At 42.5% G+C, this 22,821-nt stretch overlaps 2 protein-coding genes across 3 annotated transcripts in view; both read left to right on the forward strand.

The window, feature by feature from the left end:
- The window catches only part of RABGAP1L (RAB GTPase activating protein 1 like), a 427,010-nt gene that overhangs the window by 192,120 nt on the left and 212,069 nt on the right, over nt 1–22,821 (forward strand). The gene's annotated exons all lie outside the window — the stretch shown is intronic.
- GPR52 (G protein-coupled receptor 52) lies at nt 9,420–13,750 on the forward strand. Its single transcript, XM_088479363.1, has 2 exons — nt 9,420–9,512; nt 11,017–13,750. Exon 2 carries the CDS (start codon nt 11,416–11,418, stop codon nt 12,502–12,504), a length of 1,089 nt encoding a protein of 362 aa, XP_088335489.1. The 5' UTR covers nt 9,420–9,512; nt 11,017–11,415; the 3' UTR covers nt 12,505–13,750.

Genomic DNA, 22,821 nt, shown 5'->3' on the forward strand with positions numbered 1-22,821 from the left:
AAAATAACAGTATTCTTTTTAGCAGATTATAGTAAAACCTGTAGTGAGTTAGCCTATTTTTTTTACATGACTTAGTTATTTTTTTTTTTATTTATTAGATATAACTTGGCACTTTAAATTCCTGCTCCTGTAAGTACTGACTTTGTCATGTTCTTCAAACGCCGTAACATCCCAGCAGCTAGTCTGTGGGGCGTCACTTTTTTTCTTAGTAATTATTTTGTTAGGTGGTTCCTACTAGTTCAAATCTAAAGGGGAAAAAGAAAACGATTTTTCAGGGAAGGTATGGATGCGTCAAGTGTTTAAAACATCGCACGTGGTCGCAGCAGGAGGTTTTTTAACTATTTTTAAAATTAAATTTTTACGAGCCGAAAATACACTTGCACCCATTTTAATGTACCCCCAATTATGTGGAACAGTAATTTCCTGGAAAGTAAATAGCTTTCTATCTTTTTTTTTTCAACAATTTTTTTTTTTCCCGCCCAAAATTTGTGAGGTAGTTTTTTTGCCAAAGTACGCAACTTACGATTTTTTTCCCCGGTATTTTATCATTAGGAGGGGGTGTCTAAAGGGTTCTGAAAGAAATCCCCTCATTTTTAGCTAAAATAGGGATTTTGCATTTTTTTTCCCCCCTTGTCTGGGATGGAGAGAACTTTTCTCAAGTTTTTTTTCGCCTGTTGCTGTTTTCACCTGTTTTTTGGTGAAAATTTCTCCTGTTTTTGTCGAAAACGGCCATTTTCACCAATGGCGAATTATAACGTCTGTTTTCGCTGCTAATTGAATACAGCCCTATGAGTTCAACTTTCATTTGTACTCAAGTTAATTCCATGTGTACGGATGTGAAAAACAAAATATTGTACCAAATGAGACCGTACAGTAGCATCAAAGGTGGGGATGGTACAAGATCATCAAACAAGGGTACCCTGCTCAATTGGAGGAGACTTCAAGACATTATATTACAACACTCAAGCATGCTTTTCAGTTGTTGAGTGCCTGGAGTGTGTGTTTGTATATGTGTATATGTGTGTATGTGTATATATATATATATATATATATATATATATATATAGTAGATATATGGGAGAGCGCTCATCAAACTTCACAAATTTCCACCAGAAGCATATCCAAAAAAATTCCAAAAAAAAATAAAAAATCCCCCATCACACAATCACTATACTGATTGTGTGATGGGGGATTTTTTGTCTGGTCAGTCTTGACAAAGGCTCTGTGGGAGCCGAAACGTCGACGGGACTATGTCTATGGATGAAAATTGGAATTTTTTTGGATGTGAAGTCTGGTGAGTGCGCTCTCCCACTTATCTACAATATATTTGGGAGCCCAAATGAATTGGACTTCCTGAGATTTGGCACCCCAGCAGTTGCTGAAGTTTGAGGCTTGGAGTGCGTTTTTTTCCAGTGGTTATATATATATATATATATATATATATATATATATGTGTGTGTGTGTGTATATATGTATATATATATATATATATATATATATTTATATTTACGTGTCTACATGTGTTCTCCAGTTAGCAGATAGCTGCCTGCCAAACTTGAAGTGTTGATGCATTTTTAAAATCTTATTCACTGGCACCGTAATCAGATTGCATAATTTTCTCATACATTTACTCACTGCAGGGTATAATCTAGTTCTGTGGTTCTGGGACTTGTAACGCCATTAACCTGTTGGAAACCTATCACAGAGCTGGCATCCTGGGGACTTTTTTTGTTCCTACTTTGATTGCATAATCTCATTGTGTTTTTCATATATTTATTATGTTAAGAAAGGGTTAATCAAAGCCAATGGAAATACATAGAATATATAGCGTTTAGCTGATTTATCTGTGCAACACACTAATTCGTTTTTTCAAGCTGCCAAATAAATGCTGGAGCTGCTAAACACATTCCATTAACAGCCAAATGGCCAGGCAATTAGAAGCATTTCCTATGAATGCTGACTTTATACAAATGGCAATTTTCAACTTGGCAGAAAAGTTAAAACTTTTCCCTGGCTCTTGTCGGTCGTAACCTTGACCTTTAATGTGTTATGTTTAAATGCCTAACTGCGACCCAAACATAGACCTTTGCACTCTTAAGGAAGCAACTTTAGGGTGACTGGAGAGGTAATGCAGGACACATCTATGTAGCAAGTTTCTGCGGTTTCCATTTATACTCTTCAGAATAGAAATCCTGTGTTGTCTGGTCCACAGTTGACGTTTTGTGATAAGCAATTGGCCAGTATAGTGCACGATTCTGTCTCACTGTTTTTTTCCGATATTTTCACACAATGTATGAAATATATTCCCCATCAACCGGCGCTTTAACGTCTCTCCCAACAATTGATAATTATTATTCTTTTTTTTTTTTTTCTTTTTTTTTTCTACATACACTAATTAATTAATTCTGAACAATGAATTCCCTCTGTAACAATGATTTCTCTTGGGGGCAGCATTTTGCTCTCCTGCTACCTTTGTCGCTACTGGCTGTGCTAGCTTGTCTTTTCAAGAAAATAATACTGCAGTGTGTCAACATCATTTCATTGCAAGTTCTGGAGTGTAGCATAAAATTACCATTTGCATATTACTAAGGTGGAGCTGTCTGTATATCTGTGCGACTGGCAGTCATTGATCTCTGGTGTTGGCTACCTATCTATAATGCACACAAACCATACTTACCGACTTTTAGGTCGCTCCTTCCGGGAGGGAGCTGCCGGGCTTACATTGCGGGGGATGTGTCGCGGCATGTGGAGGTGGGGCGATCGCGTCATTGTGGCCCCATCCCCTCTACCAATAAATGCCAATAATAACAGCAAAATAAAGCGGGGTCGCGATGACTCGATTCAACGTGAATCGCTCCACCGGCCTCCCGATGCCGGGGTTTATAGTGTAACCGCGGGGGTTGCAGGACGGGTCACCGGGGGTCAGGAGGCTTGCCTGTTTTTCCGGGTGGGGGCTGGAGCTGCACCCGATTCTCGGGAGGCGACCGGCCGAATCAGGAGGGTAGGCAAGTATGACACAAACATAGCACCTTTTCTTTTCTTTTTTTTTTTTTTTTATATAGGAGTCTGGTAAACTTAATTTTATGGTTTATTTCAAATGGTGGTATCCCTTTTTTTTAAAGAGAAGCCATGCTCTTCTTGTTTTTTGATATATTTTTTAAAATATATGTTTGATAAGCGTATATGGACTATTATTGTTGTATGATCCAACTACAGTGGTTTTTCCATTAAACTTGGACCATTCAGTAGATAATTAACTTTGATCTATCTTATTTCACACCTTAGATATGGGTATTTCCTTCAAAATTAAATTATATGTTTCTAGTTCATAGTATTTGTCTTTTTTGATGGTATATGAAAATCCCTTAAGATATAATATAGAGAGAGAAAGTACTGTAATCTTTTCCCATAAGCCATAGTTAATAAGGAGCTAATCTCAGTATAAGACTTCTCTCCCTTCTTTCATACTTTCTTTGCCATACTTTTACTGCATTATTTCTAACCAGGTCACTGTGACTGTTTGCTAGTGAGTTTTATAGACCTTGCTGAACCAATATGCACTTGTGTCAAGTGCCTGCCATTATACAGTAAGCATTTTATCAGGAAAGGTTCGCATTTTTTTTTTTTTATTAATGCCACATATATTTTCCTTTAATAAAAATATAATGAAGGAAATTTGAAGATGAAATGCAATGTACAAGTGATGATATATGGGTAAACCCTTGTAAGTAATATCATTGTAAACAGTAAGTTTCAATGTCATCACTCAAGTATTCTTTAAGAAAACTTGCATGTTATAATGCACAGCTTAATGTTATTTTAATGCATATAATTATTATTATTACTAAACTTTATTTATAGGGCGCCACAAGTGGTCCACAGCGTCATACAGAGGGCAAAGCAATAAGACAGTAAAGGGTAAAAACAGTACAGTGGACAAGTAACAAAAAATGTCAACACCGCCACTGATGCAAGGGGTGCGATGGAAATAGCGTAAATGGAAACCTGTACCTATTAACGTGGGTACATATAAGGGGACTAGGTCGTCTGATGAAACAAACATAACAAAGTAGTGGAATCTGGGGTCATAGAGTCCAAGGAGGAGGTGCAGTATAGCTGGTGTGCAAGAGAAGTAGGTAATGAGAACAGGGAGAAGGAGGGCCCTGCTCATGGAGCTTACAGTCTAAAGGGAGGGGGGAAACAAATGGAAGACATAAGGAGCGAGCCAGTTTAAAGAGAGCTAAGGGAGGGGAGCATGTGTGAGAGAATTGGAGGGTGCAAGAGGATGAGGTAGGTGACATGGTTAAGTGGTGGACGAATATGCTTTTATGAACAGGTGGGTTTTCAGCCCCAGCTTAAAGCAGTGCAGGCTGCAGGATTGTCTGATGGAATGAGGGAGATCGTTCCAATGGTGGGGGGCAGCATGGGAAAAATCTTGGATCCTAGAGTGAGCTGTGGTAACCAAAGGGGAGGAAATGCAGTGGTCTTTGGCCAATCGGAGTGGGGGAGAGGGAGTAGGTCAGGAGGGAGATGAGGTTGGAGATGTAGGGAGCAATGTATTTGTTGAGACTGACCAACATACGTTTAGAGGGGTTTTGTATGAGTCACTACCTATAATGTGTTAAGCTGAGTACACACGGTACAGTCTATTCTGTGAATGATATATCACTGAACGATTTCCCTTGAACTTTCTGTAGTGCAGGACACACGATATTGGTTGTACACACTGATAGAGATCTTTCAGTGAAGTCATCCTGCCACATCTCTGAACAGGCAAATCTTGATGAAATCGTACAAGTTGGCCTGCATGTATGGACAACCATAGATATCGTTATCGTCTATGCAGGAGCGTGCATCATTGGTCGTTCGCTTCGTAAAAATAGCCGATTTATCGTTGAACGTTATCATTCATGGGTATCGTACTATGTGTACGCACCTTTAGGTTGATGTTTGTGGAACACACACTAAACAGTGCATTGCCAACTAGATCTGACCAATCTGATCTATGCTTGCTTAATTAAATGTTCTACAGGTTCTAAACATCTCCAAATTATTTCTTGTTATAATGTGAAAAAATAGAAAAAACTGTGACATACCTATCAACTGTCCCTATTTCAGCAGGGCAGTCCCTTCTCCATCGGGACTGTATCGTCCCATTTCAGTGGGTAATTAAGGGCCTGATTCAGAGCCGCTCGTTCGCGCCGACCAATTTTCGCACAACTGCGTATGGGTCGTAATGCGCATGTTCCAACCAGTCAGTGCGATCGGAAATCGATCGCTCGCCAAATAGCGAGTGCCTGCTAATTTGAGTGACAGGATGAGCCGTTTGTGGGTGGTAACAGGGGAAGGTGCTTGAAAACGGGGAGTGGAGATCCGAACGCAGGCGTGCCTAACGGTCAAAACGGGCGTTTTAAGGGTGTGCATAATTAACAAAGCAGCGTCATCGACCACGTCACTTGGTTGTCTCTTAGCCTGAACTATTCGCATGATTGCGGTAGGATAAACCTACCACAAGCACTGTGAGCAGTTCAGATGCCTTACGATGTACTCGATTAATCAAATAAATAGCGGAGATGACGTATGATGCGAGCGGCCAGGGGGCGTCTTTACAAAATAGCGAGCGCATGTTTCGTTCGCTCAGACATAGAGGCGTCAACAGACCGCAAAGAGCGAGCGCTCAATTTAAATAGCTGGCCCCTTTTTCTGACCGAGCGAGCGCAAATAGCGTCCGGCTCTGAATCAGGCCCCAAGTCGCTTCAGCTACCATGGTGTGTGCAGCATTGAAGTGGAAAGAAACGTGGCCAACTTGTGCGCTAGAAGCACTGACTCCGCCCCTTTGTTGTGCAACCACGCCTACCCGTCATGTAGCAGCATGCACTTGTGCTGCTTTGGCTGCTGTTGGGTGGTGTGTTACGCAAGTCTATAGAAGTATTCTATTGCAGACATGGCTGGTGCTTCCATTACATGAAGTGAACTGGGGAGACAGATTGAAGAAAGTGTGAGACAGGTGTAGATGTAAGAGAATGAGACATAGGGATAAATGTAATAGCCTGTGCAATGCAGTCATAGTGGACTTCCCATCCAGTCTGCCCAATGTTTTCAAGGGGCAATCATTTAACATGCAAAATGAGTTGCTTTTGCCTTTGAAATGATTGGGAATCGGTATGTAATGCAGGCACTCGGGATGCCTCCTGTCAAAATACAGACAGTGCCATTCCGATGGTTGGTATCCCGACAGGGTAAGTATACTTGCCCTCCCTCTAACACTCCCTTCTTGTAGCCTAACCCTCCCCACCCCACACCATAACCCTAAACCTAACCCTCCCCCCTTCGTGCTAAACCTAAGCCTCCCCCCTTAGTGCCTAACCCTAACCTCCCCCCAGTGGTGCCTAGCCTTAACCTTCTCCCCCAAAACCTAATGCTAACCCCACTATGCTACCTAAACCTAAAACTCCACCGCTAACATGCCCCCGGTTTACCTTGTTCTGGCTGATGTCTTGACTGTGTTCCGGCGTCGGGATTAAGATAGGCGTTGGTATTTCAACGCCTATGTTAAATCCTTTGTCGGGCTTCTACCATCGGGATTCAGACCAGCGGCATTCCGTCAGCCGGTGTGGTAACTACATCCTCTTTAAACCATCAGGCAGACTCGATGGGAACTCTAATTACCTGCATCGTGCAGACTATTATATTTACCCCTATATTTTATTCTCTTACATACTACACCTGTCTAATGTTTTACCCCATAGTGTGAAGCAGTGAATGAATGAGACCGCGCTGGGTACACATCGTTTAATGTGTACCAAGCTTAAAGTGTATCAGATGCCGGAAGTTGGGTATTAGGGGGCAGCGGTAGATAGTGGTAGATTTGCCTAGGGTGCCCGTAAGGCTTACATCGGCCCTGATTGCAGGGGTTGTTGACCATGTTGAGACCCATTTCTTTTTCTTTTTCCAAACCAATTGTGCACTACCTAGAATTAATATTTGTATAATATTTACACTACTTGTTTTTTTTATAAAATAATAACAAGCTTAAATGGACAAGAGTAAAGTAATTAAACTGAAGAGGAATTCCCTGCCAAATTCTCACGATCAATCATTGTCTAGCTGTCAGAACCATGTGGTTCCCACGTTCAGGACCCATGCCATTTCCAAAGAACTTGCCTGGTGACTTTTACAGGGATCAACACCCCAGAGAATGTAGTATAAATCTACTGCTCAGAGCACATGCATCAATAACACTTATATAACAGCTGCCATACTGCCCAATCAGCACCGAGCAGTCTGCTCATTCAAAGAAGGGACTGGCCCTCAGGGAAGCAGGACCTGCTGTGACCCGGACATGGGAACTTTATGGTTCTGTCGATTTGAATGTTAAATAAATAAAACTAGCTTGAGTGTTTCTGTTAAAATAACTGATCGAACGAGGACATGAAGCTGATTCAGAGACATAAGCTGGGTACTGGTAAAAAAAAAAAAATGTTCTCAGATTGCAGTAATAGGTAACACGGTTACGTTTCCAGGGCTGGTTGTCAGTGTATCCAGACTTAGTTTGATGCATTTGTATCCAGGCAGTGGTAGTCAGCTGTGGGTGTCGCACTTGTTAATTCTGTGTCTTTTATGTTGATGAATGGCATTCTGCATCCCCACCTGTGTGTGCTCTTTGTTGTGCTCAGCACAACAGATATTGCCACTTATCCCCCCCACCCCCACCTACCCCTTCCTTTTCATCTTCTTGCACTGAGCGAATATCATGAATAAATGCATATCCATAAATTTTAGCCCCAAGCAAAATTCTACAAACTGAAAGGAGTAGTGGAGCTCTTAAAATTATTTTGTTGGAATCTTTTCTAAGTGTAAATATTTCCCCTTTTTGTCTGCTTCATCTTACTATCTGCACACAAAGAAAAGAGTTTATTTTTGTTGTTATTTGTAAAATCTGAGTTTGTATTTGTAATGGGGAACCAGCCTGCTATACGATTATATTTTAACCCCTCCACCACCACCGTTTTGTTTAAATCTATCAATCAAGTTCAGATCTGCCATGCCTAGAACTTATTCTACTATACAGCCTACATTTGTTTTTACGTTATGACGCAGTGTTTGCTTTTGTGAATGTTGTACCATGTATTCCTTTTTTGTAGGGTTAACATATGCTTTGGACTCAATAAAAATAAGATTGAGCCAACAAAAAAAATAAAATAATGTATCAATCAAATAAGGAGTAGTGACCGAAACCTCAGAACATCATCATAAGAGTTCATTTCATGTGATCAAAGGATCCGTGTATACTTTAGTTAATTATTTCATTTGTAACAAAGGTGCTTGAATGGGGAGAGAAGTGTGTGTTTTTAGGCGGAATCATTGTAAGGCGGACAGATGTATAATGTAGGCTCCTGATTGTAATGTGGTGCAAAGCAAGACGTGCACCAATTCAGACGGATAGAAATCACCCCCCTGACGCCTCAGCTGCCCTGTGGGATTATCTTAGTACAGCTAAAACCAACTTGTATTTTTTTTTTCTTCTCTATTTGTGCTTTTCATTTTTGCAGGGTGTGGTGGGGCGGGGGGGGGGGGGAGTTCATTGAACACAACGAAAAATAAGAGAATTTAACTCCTAATGTTAGGGCAATTAATCTCTTTGATTAAAATTTAGATATTTATTTAAAAGTAGAGTTATTAGCATGCTTGGAGGAATTTGCCTCCTACTGTTTCATTGTTTTTTTTCCCGATTCCCTGCCCTCATTGATTCATCCATTCTTTTTAGACACATCATTTTGATTGTTTTTTTTTCTGTTTTTTTTATGCCACATTTATAGCACAGCTATTTTATTTTAATTAATAATTAATACATCCTTCCATGGCAGCAGGGTTCACATTACTGCTAACAGGCTCCAGCTAGTGTTTGTAGTATAGTTGTATTCTGTGTTTTGAGCGACGTGCACGGTACCCAGAGGCTGGAAGCTAAGTGGTGGTTGTTTTTATTGAGACATTAAGGGTGCATTTTTGTTTTATTTTTGGGAAGCTGGAGCAAGAAGGGATCACGGCTTTTTTCCATGAGAACCTATCTCCTGGAGTACCTGGATTGTTGTTAAAAACAAAAATTATGTTTGGGTACAGCTTTTAGAGAATTTGGGGAAAAAAAGTCACGATTTTGATCAGTTTGTAATATTTGATGACAGAGAGACTGTGTGTTTGTGTCCTGGCAACTGTTACCTAGTGACAAGTCTATCCGGCACTAGCCATTGGCAGAAAGCTAGTCACCTTTCCTATGTACTGCTCTCCTGCATCAGCCTTTGCTAGGAGGGGTATGCAGGGAGGATGGGAGGGAAAGGAGGGGGAGGAGGAATGGGAAGGAGGGGGAGGAGCAGAGGGCTCAGGTGCAAGCAGTCATAACACCAAGAGTGAGACCGAAAAGAGAGAGCGAGAATGTGAGAAATAGCGACAGCCTCCGCGCAAACCACAGGACTCCAGTACCCCTCTGACTGCTCAGCTGCTAGCATTGAGCCTAGGTGAGAAGCATGCTCTTTACTAACTATAATACAGGTTGGGAGTGGTGGAGATTGTGGTAGGGAGAACTGTTTTTAGTTCGTAGTGAGGAGGGCAGTAGGGTGGGAGATGATACAAGCAGGTCTTTTTTTTTTCTCTCATTTGTTCCCAGCAGAAGGGATGGAGAGAACTCCTCTATGATAGCTCAACTTGAAAAATGATGAGGGAAAAGCTTTTTGGAAACTGCTTATGCCGTGTAGCTGTAGCAAGCATTCCTTTAGATGGTATCTCAGCTACTGCTGCTGCTGCCACCCACCTCCCTGGCACATCTCAGGCACTGACGGTGTGCATTAATTTAGAAAAGCATGGACACTAGAGGTGGGTTTATCCATTATCAGATTAACTTCAACTCCAAAACTGAGGACGACTAAATGACCTTGGTTACCCTCTTATTTGGTATGGCTGCTTGATTGTCAATGCTATCCTCTTAATTTTTTTTACACAAACGTGCGCGCACACACACACACACACACACACACACACACACACACACACACACACATATATTTTTTACAAGGCAATGTTGTAGCTGCCCATTTTAACTATTTAAATGCCAGGTTATCCTATTCTCCTGTTGAAACATACATGTGAAATGGATGGGTGGTCTTCTCTATAAAGTGGCAAATTAATGTGTGTGTGTGTGTGTATATATATATATATATAACACACGCTCACATTTGTGTTTGAAACCAAACATGGGAAAAAAACAAATCACCGTACATGTCAATGTGAGAACTATTATACTATGTTTTCAAGCAAATAGTAAAAGTTTATTATTATTTAATTTGTGCGCATTATTATATGGAAAGGTCCTCAATCCTCCTTGTTAGCACAGATATCTGCTAAGATGCAATGTACAGAAAAGGGTGTGCTCCTCAGCTGTTACACAGCACACACATTGAGCTAGGGACCTTCAAAAGGTGAGCTGGATTGAAAGAGGGTTTATTTAAACATTATTACAGTGGTATTGTTCCCTGTGTGATGCAAATTAGGTTGTACTGTATATGCATAGTACATATTTCTCCCCGCCTGTAGCTATAAGTTGTTTTTTTTATCATTAATAGGTGAAAGGACACGTAACATAAGGTGAATGCAGCATGTAATACATTGCTAATTAATGGAGAAAATGAAGCAGTTGATATAGAGTAAGAATAGACCTAATGTCATGTTTGGTCTGTGGATATTATATTGCATCGGTTTAGAACTATATGTTAAATAGTTAAATTAGATACTCTGGCTTGAGATGCTGAGATATTTTAAGATGCCCCTTGACTTCCCCTCCCTCTTATTCAAACGTTTAAGTCTAAAGATAAACTATCTCAGGAGAATAAACTGGCAGCCCTTTACCCCACCTCACAATGTCCCATCCCCCTCTTTAAAAAGGAACATGATTCACAGAAATGCTTTTCATTAGGATTTCTCTCTGTTTCTTCCTTTCTCTATTTTTTATTTTGTTGTTATTTTTAGTTTCCTTCACCAATGATACAAGATACAGACTCTGTCCACTTTAGCAGCCGTTCTTTGTGCTTGCTAAGAATGGATTCCAGGAACCTGAGTGAGACACCGGCAGCAACCTTTCACTTACTAAGTTTTACACTCTCTCTCCTGGGTGCCGTGTTCATTTCCTCTACCCTGCCTCCTTCCCTGGAGAAGCAAAGGTGAGCGAGCACTGGGAGCAGCCACTAGTTCTATGGATCGAGCATGAGTGACTGTGGAAACAAGTCTTACTGATGGAAGAGATTGCCAAAAGAAGTCCTGTGGCTCAAAAGTGGAGGGTCTCTTACCCAGTTTTAAGCCTGGCTTCTCCTGTCTTTTCTTTGCCGCTTTGCTTCAGAATTCCATTCCTGTTGGACAACATTCCAAACCATGAACCAGTCACAATTGCTTGATTGGAGGACATTGAATACAAGTGAATACTTAAACACCTCCGAACATCACCCATGCCCATTGGGTTTTGGACACTACAATTCAGTGGACATATGCATACTGGAAACCACTATTATTGTGCTGCTAACCTTCTTGATAATTACTGGTAACCTGACTGTCATCTTTGTGTTTCATTGTGCTCCATTATTACACCACTATACAACCAGTTATTTCATCCAGACTATGGCGTATGCAGACTTGCTGGTGGGAGTCAGTTGCTTGGTTCCCACTTTATCCCTACTCCACTACTCTACAGGGGTCCATGAGTCTCTGACATGTCAAGTGTTTGGTTACATCATTTCTGTGCTAAAAAGTGTCTCTATGGCTTGTTTAGCTTTTATCAGTGTGGATCGATACCTGGCCATCACTAAACCTCTTTCCTACAACCAGTTGGTAACGCCATGCAGACTACGTCTCTGCATCATCCTCATTTGGATTTACTCATGTTTGATTTTCCTGCCATCCTTTTTTGGCTGGGGTAAACCTGGCTACCATGGGGACATATTTGAGTGGTGTGCCGTTGCTTGGCATACCAGTGCCTACTTCACTGCATTTATTGTGTGCCTGCTCTATGCTCCGGCAGCGCTGGTCATTTGTTTTACATACTTTCACATATTCCGCATCTGTCGTCAGCACACCAAAGAAATCAGCGACCGCCGCGCTCGCTTTCCCAGCCACGAAGCTGAGTCAGCTGGAGAAGCCGGGCCTGGTCACAGCCCCGATCGACGTTACGCCATGGTCCTGTTCCGCATAACCAGCGTTTTCTACATGCTATGGCTCCCATACATCATATACTTTTTGTTGGAAAGTTGGCGGGCATTGGAGAATCCTGCCCTTTCTTTTATTACCACCTGGTTGGCCATAAGCAATAGTTTCTGTAACTGTGTCATCTACAGCTTATCCAACAGTGTTTTCCGCCTCGGTCTCCGGAGGCTGTCAGAAACAATATGTTCGCCATGTATGTGTTCGAAAGACAAGAACGAACGGGACCCTAAACCCCGAAAGCGAGCTAACTCATGTTCTATTTAGCTCATTATAGTGACAATCGTGAGCTAAGAGCACACCGACCCAGGCCCCAGGATGCTGCTTTTCCAACTTCTACAAAACAAAAAATTCTGTTAGAACCTCATTTTAGCTACCTTGTTTGAGATTTTCATTTGCAACGAGATGTAATCCAGTAAACTCTGATCCACATAGACATACAAAGAGCACTGTATGTCGAAAATAAGTCATGCTGACGCTGTGTAAAAGGGGGAGGGGTGTGTTAGCAAAATATCAAAGAAAAGGTGTCAGTTAGGTTTATATTAGCTAATTAATGCGAATATTCTGCAGAAATATCAGATATCGCACAAAAGGTCACTTCCTCTTTTTCCCTTGCAAAATATGTCTTCATTGCTATTCCGGGGGAATAAACAGATAACTGTGCGTTTCAAGGCTCTCGTTGCTGTACTGCTATGTAATCACAGTCATAACAATCTATTGCATAACCTGAAGGTGACCAAATTGCTGTTTTATAAAATGCCGTATTAGTCCTTTTTGTTTTTTTTAAAGGTCTCATTTTATCAATGTGTGTTATTAGATGCCAGTTCAGAGTGAGAAGACAAATGGACACGCTGCCACCGTCCCCGTCTGATTGCTATGTACAGAGTTTACAAAAGCCTGTGCAATTTACAGGTGACAGTGTTCTGTGATGGTATGCGTGTGCCCAGATCTCCCAATCTACCAGCCCCTCTTCTCCATTATTATGCTTTGTTTGACATAACTTATCCACTCATAAGGAAAGTGCTGCTGTAGTGCTGCTATAGATGGGGTTTTTTTTAATTTAACATTGGTAATCTCACTATAATTAGATTTCATAGCCTTTGTGTGTGAACCAACAATGTCTCCCGATACATGCCTAAAAACAATTGCGACAACCAGACGTTTTAATCCATGTCATATATGTAAGTAACCATATATGCTTTTGTGTGTTTATTGATCAGTCCTATAAGAGACGCTGCTCTGGTTTCCAGATAGAGGCTTTTCAGTCCCAGCCACACAGATGTTATTGAGCCTTTTGTCAGACGAGGCAGCAGGCAATGGCTCCTTCCAGAATTAGAAACAGTGACCTTTTTTTTTTTTTCCCCTTCTTTTTTTCTTTCTTTCCCAGAACAATTGGTGTTTGCACCACCCATGCAAAAAATATAATCTGCAAAATCGACTTTATTCCTGCTCTACATTCGCTCCTTAATCATTCTATAGTACATATAGTTTGCTGCTGTTTTTGACCGTTCCATGTGCAGTTTCACTGTGCACATTATATATTTAATAATAAAAATTAAAAAGTAATATAAGAATCTTGTGTTTTTTCCATAATTACCAATATATACATGAATATATGCCGGCATTTGTGGATGTGTCCATTGAACTAAATATTACACATTGAAGATGCTCAAATTAATCTATGCAATCATTGTAGGATGTTAGACCTATGCTTTATGCAGCAAAAATGTGAGTACAAACAGGTAACAATGACTCCTGTCAGTTATGCTATAGGGTTATTGTGTGGAGTCTGCTTGTTTAGTTAGATGATAGCAAAATGCGTGTGTATTTTGTGCCTTTCAAAAAACCAATGCTAATATAGTGAGTTCAACATGTATCATTTGTTTTTTTTACATTTACACAAGTTGATCATTAGAATAATGCAGATCATGAACAACAGTGAAAGTTGATTGCTGTGCTTCCAACGTTTAGTGCGCCCACTCTCCAGTAGTAGTTCCAGTGCTTTACCACTTTAATACTAAGTTCAGTGCTCACTCACTCCAGTAGTAAGTACAGTACTCACACTACAGTAGTAAATTCAGTGCTTCCACTTTACTGTGCTTGCACACTTTAGTAGTAGTTAGTGCTCGCACACTCCATCAGTAGGTTCAGTGCTCCCACTTTACAGCGATCGCACACTTCAGTAGTAGCTAGAGTGCTTGCACACTTCAGTAGTAGGTAGAGTGCTTGCACACTTCAGTAGTAGGTAGAGTGCTTGCACACTTCAGTAGTAGGTTCCGCGCTTGCACACTTCAGTAGTAGGTTCCGCGCTTGCACACTTCAGTAGCAGGTACCGCGCTTGCACACTTCAGTAGCAGGTACCGCGCTTGCACACTTCAGTAGCAGGTACCGCGCTTGCACACTTCAGTAGCAGGTACCGCACTTGCACACTTCAGTAGCAGGTACCGCTCTTGCACACTTCAGTAGCAGGTACCACTCTTGCACACTTCAGTATCAGGTACTGCGCTTGCACACTTCAGTAGTAGCTAGAGTGCTTGCACACTTCAGTAGCAGGTACCGCGCTTGCACACTTCAGTAGCAGGTACCGCGCTTGCACACTTCAGTAGTAGGTTCCGCGCTTGCACACTTCAGTAGCAGGTACCGCGCTTGCACACTTCAGTAGCAGGTACCGCGCTTGCACACTTCAGTAGCAGGTACCGCGCTTGCACACTTCAGTAGCAGGTACCGTGCTTGCACACTTCAGTAGTAGGTTCCGCGCTTGCACACTTCAGTAGCAGGTACCGCGCTTGCACACTTCAGTAGCAGGTACCGCGCTTGCACACTTCAGTAGCAGGTACCACTCTTGCACACTTCAGTATCAGGTACCGCGCTTGCACACTTCAGTAGCAGGTACCGCGCTTGCACACTTCAGTAGCAGGTACCGCGCTTGCACACTTCAGTAGCAGGTACCGCGCTTGCACACTTCAGTAGCAGGTACCGCTCTTGCACACTTCAGTAGCAGGTACCGCTCTTGCACACTTCAGTAGCAGGTACCGCGCTTGCACACTTCAGTAGCAGGTACCGCGCTTGCACACTTCAGTAGCAGGTACCGCTCTTGCACACTTCAGTAGCAGGTACCGCGCTTGCACACTTCAGTAGTAGCTAGAGTGCTTGCACACTTCAGTAGCAGGTACCGCGCTTGCACACTTCAGTAGCAGGTACCGCTCTTGCACACTTCAGTAGCAGGTACCGCGCTTGCACACTTCAGTAGCAGGTACAGCGCTTGCACACTTCAGTAGTAGGCACCACGCTTGCACACTTCAGTAGCAGGTACCGCTCTTGCACACTTCAGTAGTAGGCACAGCGCTTGCACACTTCAGTAGTAGGCACCGCGCTTGCACTCTTCAGTAGTAGGCACCGCGCTTGCACACTTCAGTAGCAGGTACAGCGCTTGCACACTTCAGTAGTAGGCACCGCGCTTGCACTCTTCAGTAGTAGGTACCGCTCTTGCACACTTCAGTAGCAGGTACCGCGCTTGCACACTTCAGTAGCAGGTACTGCGCTTGCACTCTTCAGTAGTAGGCACCGCGCTTGCACACTTCAGTAGTAGGCACCGCGCTTGCACACTTCAGTAGTAGGCACCGCGCTTGCACTCTTCAGTAGTAGGTACCGCTCTTGCACACTTCAGTAGCAGGTACCGCGCTTGCACACTTCAGTAGCAGGTACCGCGCTTGCACTCTTCAGTAGTAGGCACCGCGCTTGCACACTTCAATTGTGCCATATGTAGTGGAAAAAACATACAACAAGTTATACAATAGAAAAGTGATCAAATAACTGTTACAGACGAATTTACATGCTTTCAGAATTCCGTAGAGAAACTAGAGGTGATAGTCCCCTCTCAAGCTAGTTTACATTCCTACTACACTTGCTGAACAGTAGTAAATGTAATATATACATATATATATATATATATATATATATATATATATAGTGTGTGTATATATATATTTTTATATTTTATTATTTTTTTTTATTATTTTTTTTCTTTTTTTGTGTGTGTGGTGGCTGGCCTTTTGTTTGTTTTTTGGCAAGCAATGAATAATTTAATGCCTGTCACAATACTCTCGGCACCACACCATGTGCCATTAAATTTGTAGTTAATTAACCATTGGTTCCGCATGTGTACTGTTAATGTGTGCAAGTTTCCATCTATGCACACCTGCTGGTGGCTCCCAGGAAGTGCTTCATTACTGGTGACTCCCAGGAAATGCTGCATTAGTGGTGACTCCCGCAAATTGCTGCATTTAGTGGTAATGCTCAGGAAATGCTGCATTAGTGGTTGCCCTCAGGAAGTGCTGCATTAGTGGGGGCTCCCAGGAAGTGCTGCATTAGTGGTTGCCCTCAGGAAGTGCTGCTTTAGTGGGGGCTCCCAGGAAGTGCTGCATTAGTGGTGGCCCTCAGGAAATGCTGCATTAGTGGTTGCCCTCAGGAAGTGCTGCATTAGTGGTGGCTCCCAGGAAGTGCTGCATTAGTGGTGGCTCTCAGGAAGTGCTGCATTAGTGGTAACTCCCAGGAAATGCAGCATTATTAAACACAAGCTAATTATAAGGTAAATATCACTACTACTATTATGTAACTAAACATCACCCTATATGAATTGCCAGGTGGTACTAATGCTGAAACACACTGTACAATATATCGTTCGTACAGCCAAAGATTTATATATCCTACATTGAATTCTGCAGGTGTGTGCACACAATAAATCTGTAAATTAAATAATTCACAGATATATCGCGTCAGCCGGGCAGCAAGGCAGATGCACTTAATCTGCTGGTGTGTCTGGATGACCAACCGCCCCGTTATGCTGGCCGCAGGGACTGCCAACAATGACATCACAACTGGAAGTGTTTAATTTAAATGGCCGTCCAGTTGTGATGTCCGGCCAGACATAACGAGCAGCCAATTGGTAAGTACTACCAAATCGGTCAGTCGACTGGACGGTCAGCCGGCCGCTGGTTCGGTCAGGTGTGTGTACCCCACATAATACACATTTTCATTAATACTGATAAAGAGACTAAAGCTAGGTACACACTGTGCATTAATCTGGCCAATCTGCCAGTTTTCGGCTGTTTGGACCAATCATTACACAGTGTGTACACAGCACCCAGTTCCGACTTCCATTCACAAACCCATCCGATTTGCTTCTGACATCAGGAGTGCTGCAAGACATTTGTCTGCCCTGATAAACTGATAAAGTGCATTGAAAAACATCACCTCAATGACCGTTATCGCTCGGCTAGGATTTCATCATTTAGTAGTGTGTATACAGGAAATCGATGTCCATAGTATCGTTTCATCTGTTAGAAAAAAAAAACCTGGACATCTGTCTTATATGTCTGGTGTGTACTTAAATTAAGCATATGTGTAGCCAGGTGACCAGAAGAAAGTGTCCTCCTGTGTAGTGTTACCAGAATGATGGGCACATTTAGTTTGGTGATTTGTTTAAATGTGAAACTCCCTGTGAGATATTACTGTTTTCTGCTTGATAGCAGAAATAGAAATGCCACTTAAGCTTAAGAAGCAGATTATGTAATGAAAAAGACTACAGCTTCACCTGTGGTGAAACGCGTGTTCTAATGAATAAAATCTATAATGTTTAGCACAATTTGTCACTGACTTGAGAAAAGTTTTTACTAAGCTACTTTGTTCTTGCTCACCCGAGTAAATGGTGACTGTCTGTGCAGTGTATAACCATAATGGCAGCACTCAATAATCCATCTTGGTAGTTGCACACATGTATAACCTGCCATCACAGAAGTAGGGTTGAAGGGATGTAAATTAGATATACATTTGGATACATGTGTTGCACTATTATCTTATAAGCGAGATGACAGAGAAACACTAAGGGTAACAATAATTTCTTACTATACTAACCTACTGTAGGTTCCAGACAGTGCCGCCGTGAAAGCTTAGAATTGTCTACAGTTCTCTATTATTGGCATTGCTGCTTTTCTCACTTGGGATCTAAATACTTTTTTCCTCTCTAAATTCATTTCTTTATCTTCCCTTAAAATCTTTTCCTTCACCATAATCACTTACTCTGTTTTAATAAAAAGCAAGGAGAGACCCGGTTTTAATGAACATGTTATCTAAGGACGCGTATTACAGACCTGAACAATATGCATGACTTTACCGGAGTGTTTATACTTCTGTAAGTCTGCCATACTCTGCTTCACCCCTCTGCCTTAGTGCCATATGTCAGGGAAGTACTCCATTCAGATAGCAGGCTTGTGTGACAGCTTTGCAAACTGGGATGTTTAGAGTTGGTAAATTGCTCCTGGAAAAAAGAATTATTATACTGTATATATATTTTTTGGCTGCGGGTGGAAAGTAAAATGCACAACCTCATTTAGATTCATTTGGTTGGTGGCGGTGAGATGACCTAGAACAATTTTAACATGCTGTGCAAAAATAGAGCTAGCTAATGTGTGTGGCTAATGCAGTGTTTTCCTTGCATACAAACTGAAAATAAATAAGTTTTGCATTTGCACCTTTTGCAACGTAAGATTATTTGCTCAGCTGCAAACTGTCATTACCCAGACCAAATTTGTGCCTAATGTGTAATCAGTCACTTGGTGTGCAGAAGTACACTGGGTGTGGATTGGTGGGTTCACAGGGAGAGGGCCAGTGATATCATTTTTGAGACTAAGTGGTCCTTTAAAGCAGCAATCCCAATATATATATATAATATATATATATATATATATATATATATATATATATATTGTGTGTGTATAAATATATTAAGTGATTTTCAGGTTGTAAACATGAAGTTTACAGTTTCTCAATTATTATTTTTCTGACATTATTTAGTTGTTATTGATGACACACAGTGCCATAAACTACTGTGGTAACCATAGGCACATGGAGGATTTTGAAAGCCCCCTCTTAGGGATGGCCATTGACCTCAGTGTTTTCAAAACATCAATGGTGGTCGGCTGATGTTAACTAGTTTTGCTATCGATGACCAATAACCATTGGTTCTCCACCATCAATGGTTGAATGGGAGCCTATGTTTTTTTTCCCCTTAACTGGACGGAGCTTAGCTCTGCCCTGGCGATCACTAAGCCCCACACCCCATTTTTGATTGGCCATCCCGCCATCACATTACATGCTGAGTGCTATGTCTGTTTTTGGCAGTCATATTTGTTTTCCATCCAGGGAGATTTTAAAAGGAGATAAGGATTTGTGGGTGGATAGCTAAGGAAAATGATGAACCAAAGCATACCTAGATTATTCCTAACTTGTTATATCAAGGAAAATAAACTTTTTATAGGAAGTTATTTATGTATGCAAGATTCAGTGAGATCCGATACACAGCCTAAAGATCCACTGGGAATTATGTGACATATCTGATGCATGAAGTTCATTGTCACAAACTCCTAGTGATTTAATGACTGCGTTCTGACATACATGTCCATTAGAGGTTTTGCATCTTGGCTGCTTAAAACATTACATGTATGTAACAAGCATGGCTGCATTGGTGTTGGGCCATCTGATTGTTGGAGGCATATATCTGAACTTACTGCAATGCAGCCTTAAGGCATATAAATCGTATTTAGGTTTAATAGAGACACCACCTGTTTACCGTGGTGGCAGCCATTTTGTGAGTAGAACCTACATTTATGCAAATGTAACAATCTGGTTCACTGGAAACTAGTGACATTATACCATAGTGGAGAGGTTCCCAAACACGGTCCTAAAGGCTCCCCAACAGTTCAGGTTTTAAGCCCCATACACACTGGACGATGTGTATAAGGGGCGATGTTGTCAGTGGCGGGCCAGCGGTGGTGCTGGCATCGGTAAGTGCATCCACACTTGCCGATGCCGGCCACAGCGGCGCGAGTCCATGCAGCATTCGGCAACATGGCGTCGTTAACGATATCCCTAGATTGAGCTGCATGTACAGCAGACTGGGGAAATTGTTAATGACTCGCGGGAGCGCACATCACTCGTCGGTGAGTGCACACACACTGGACAATATGAATAAAATAAATCGTTCAACGATATTGTTATTATTCATATCGTTTATGGATATCATCCAGTGTGTATGAGCCTTTAGAGATATTCATGGTTGAGCAAAGGTGGTTAAATCAAATTGCCTGAGGTACTAATTAAGGCCCTCATTCAGAGCCGTACGCTCTGAGCAGAGCGCATGCTCTGAATGAGGGCCGCCCTCCATAACTATGGAGCGTCCTCCTGGACACTCGTATACCTGTGGGTCACCACCCACAGCCTATACGAGCGTGCAGTTTGATGGCCGCGATGGTCTTGACCATCGCCACTGCGAGCCAGAGCCTGCGGTTGAGGTTTTCAACCGCAAGGACCGGAGTGATTTTGGCTCTATCAGAGCCAAAATCACTCCCACTGACATCACTAGTGATGTCAGTGGGCCGGCTTCTGACGGTAGGCGTTCCCTTGGGAACGCCCCCGTCAGGGAAGCACGCCCCCGGCACGCCCACCAAAGGGGGCGTGCTGTCAATCAACATCGACAGCACGCCCCCTTTGATCAGACACAACGAGCGAAGGAAAGTCCTTCGCTCGTCGCGTCTGGCGCATGCGCACGACGGAGCTCCCGCCGTCGTGCGCATGCGCAGTGCACAACATCGACCCACTTGCGAGCGGACAGCCGCTTGCGAGTGGGTCTGAATCAGGCCCTAAGTCCCTTGTGGTCAAGCATGGATATCTCTAAAAACCTGAACTGTTTGGGAGCCTTAAGGACCGTGTTTGGGAACCTCTGTATTAGAGAAAGGTTAGACTCATTTCACAACATAATCAGTAGTTTATCCTGACTTTCACAAAGTGGGAAAGAGCATATGATACCATTATTATTTCTTACATTTTTATTTTATGCCTTTTCTAAATGTACTAGAATCTGGAAACAATTTTCATATTTGTAATTAATATCAAAATATTAGTGTCTTTCTTTGGATAGGGCCCACCTGCTTTATAGTTTTTTGGAAATAAATGAAACTGGTGAATAATTTCTAAGCTTCTTGCTATCAGTATATGACCTATTAAATCAACATCCTTATAGTGTTCATCCATGACAGAGAACCAAAGGCTCTCCGCCATCGATGGATGAATGGGAGCCACTTCTAAGCCAAACACAACAAAGGGTTAAAATGTGCAGCTACGATCATACTTTATATTTTTGTGTTACTTTATAATACTTTCCTACATATTATGCCTTACAGCAGTGATTCCCAACAGTTCATGTTTTGAGGATTTCTTTATGTGGAAATATATATATATATATATATATATATATATATATATATATATATATATTTTAACTCACCGGTGCATAATTAAAGATATCCACAAAACATGACCTGCTTGTGTTACTTGAGGACTGGAGTTGAGAACCCACTGGTCCTGTACCCATTTTGGCTTCTCTGTGCTACTTTTATTAGAAGTTAAGGTGCCCATACACGGTGCAATAAATCAGCCGATCTGACGGATTGGTGCGATTTGGCTGCTATATCGTACCATGTATGGGCATGATATCGGCCAGCAGGGGCGTAGAGAGCCCTGCCGGGCCCGAGTGAAGAGGGGGCATGGCCATGCCCCCTTGAGCAAAAATAAACACTTCTGCAGCGCCACGAAGGGGGGGCTGGGGAGGGGGCGCTGTGAGCCCCTCAGCCCGGCGCAATGCCAGGGTGGGGCACGATCAGTGTGATTGCTCCCCCCTACAGGCATAGGAGATTGCTGTGGCTGCTGTGAGGGAGGGAAAAAGGGAGGAGGGGGCGGCCCGGACCTGGGCACCTCAGGAAGCCCGGCCCCGGGTAAATAGTGCCCGCTCCCCCCCCTCTCTGCACCCCTGTCGGCCAGTGCGCGCACCTGTGGGGTCGTACATCGCACCGCCCAGATCTTACTGCAGGTTGAGTCGATTTGGGGATGCGATGTGCGATCCCATGCAGCGCTATGCGGATGGGGGAGCCGGCATATCGGGTGATTGGCCACCTGATCGCACCATGTGTGGGGACCGCCCAATATGTCAGACGTCTGATCCCCCATCGCGTCGTACGGTTCATATCGCACAGTGTATGGCCAGCTTTACAGGGACTCCAGCGACGGATATTACACTGGTAGCTTCCAGCATAGTAACTCCAGTGTAGCACATCTCCCTCCTGTTTGTGTTCCTTTAACAGTGTGCCAGTATTACTGCCATAACTTGCCAATCAACAGTTTTGCAGCCAGTGTATTCTGGCCTTTGGTTTTTGGTCACACAGAGCAATTGTTTTGGGAACCACACATTTTAAAATGTGGTTTATCACATCTGCATGTGTGAACAGCTTAACAGTGTGCCTCCAGTAGCATTGCAATACGCACATTCACCAGCAAGTTTTTTTTGTCATAATTTCAGAGTTGCACTCTTTTTCGGACATCACTGAGGCGTGCAGCATTTTAATAATAACATTTCAAGACACACTTATACCCATTTTCCACTGCCTAAACAACCCGGGTCTTTGGCGTGTCTACCCAGAACTCTGCTCAGTGGAAATGGCTCCAAGGAAAAAATACCGGGTCTACTGATCCAGG

Source organism: Taudactylus pleione, unplaced genomic scaffold, assembly GCF_031769625.1.
Source record: "Taudactylus pleione unplaced genomic scaffold, aTauple2 ptg000230l, whole genome shotgun sequence".
Taxonomy (NCBI): Eukaryota; Metazoa; Chordata; class Amphibia; order Anura; family Myobatrachidae; genus Taudactylus; species Taudactylus pleione.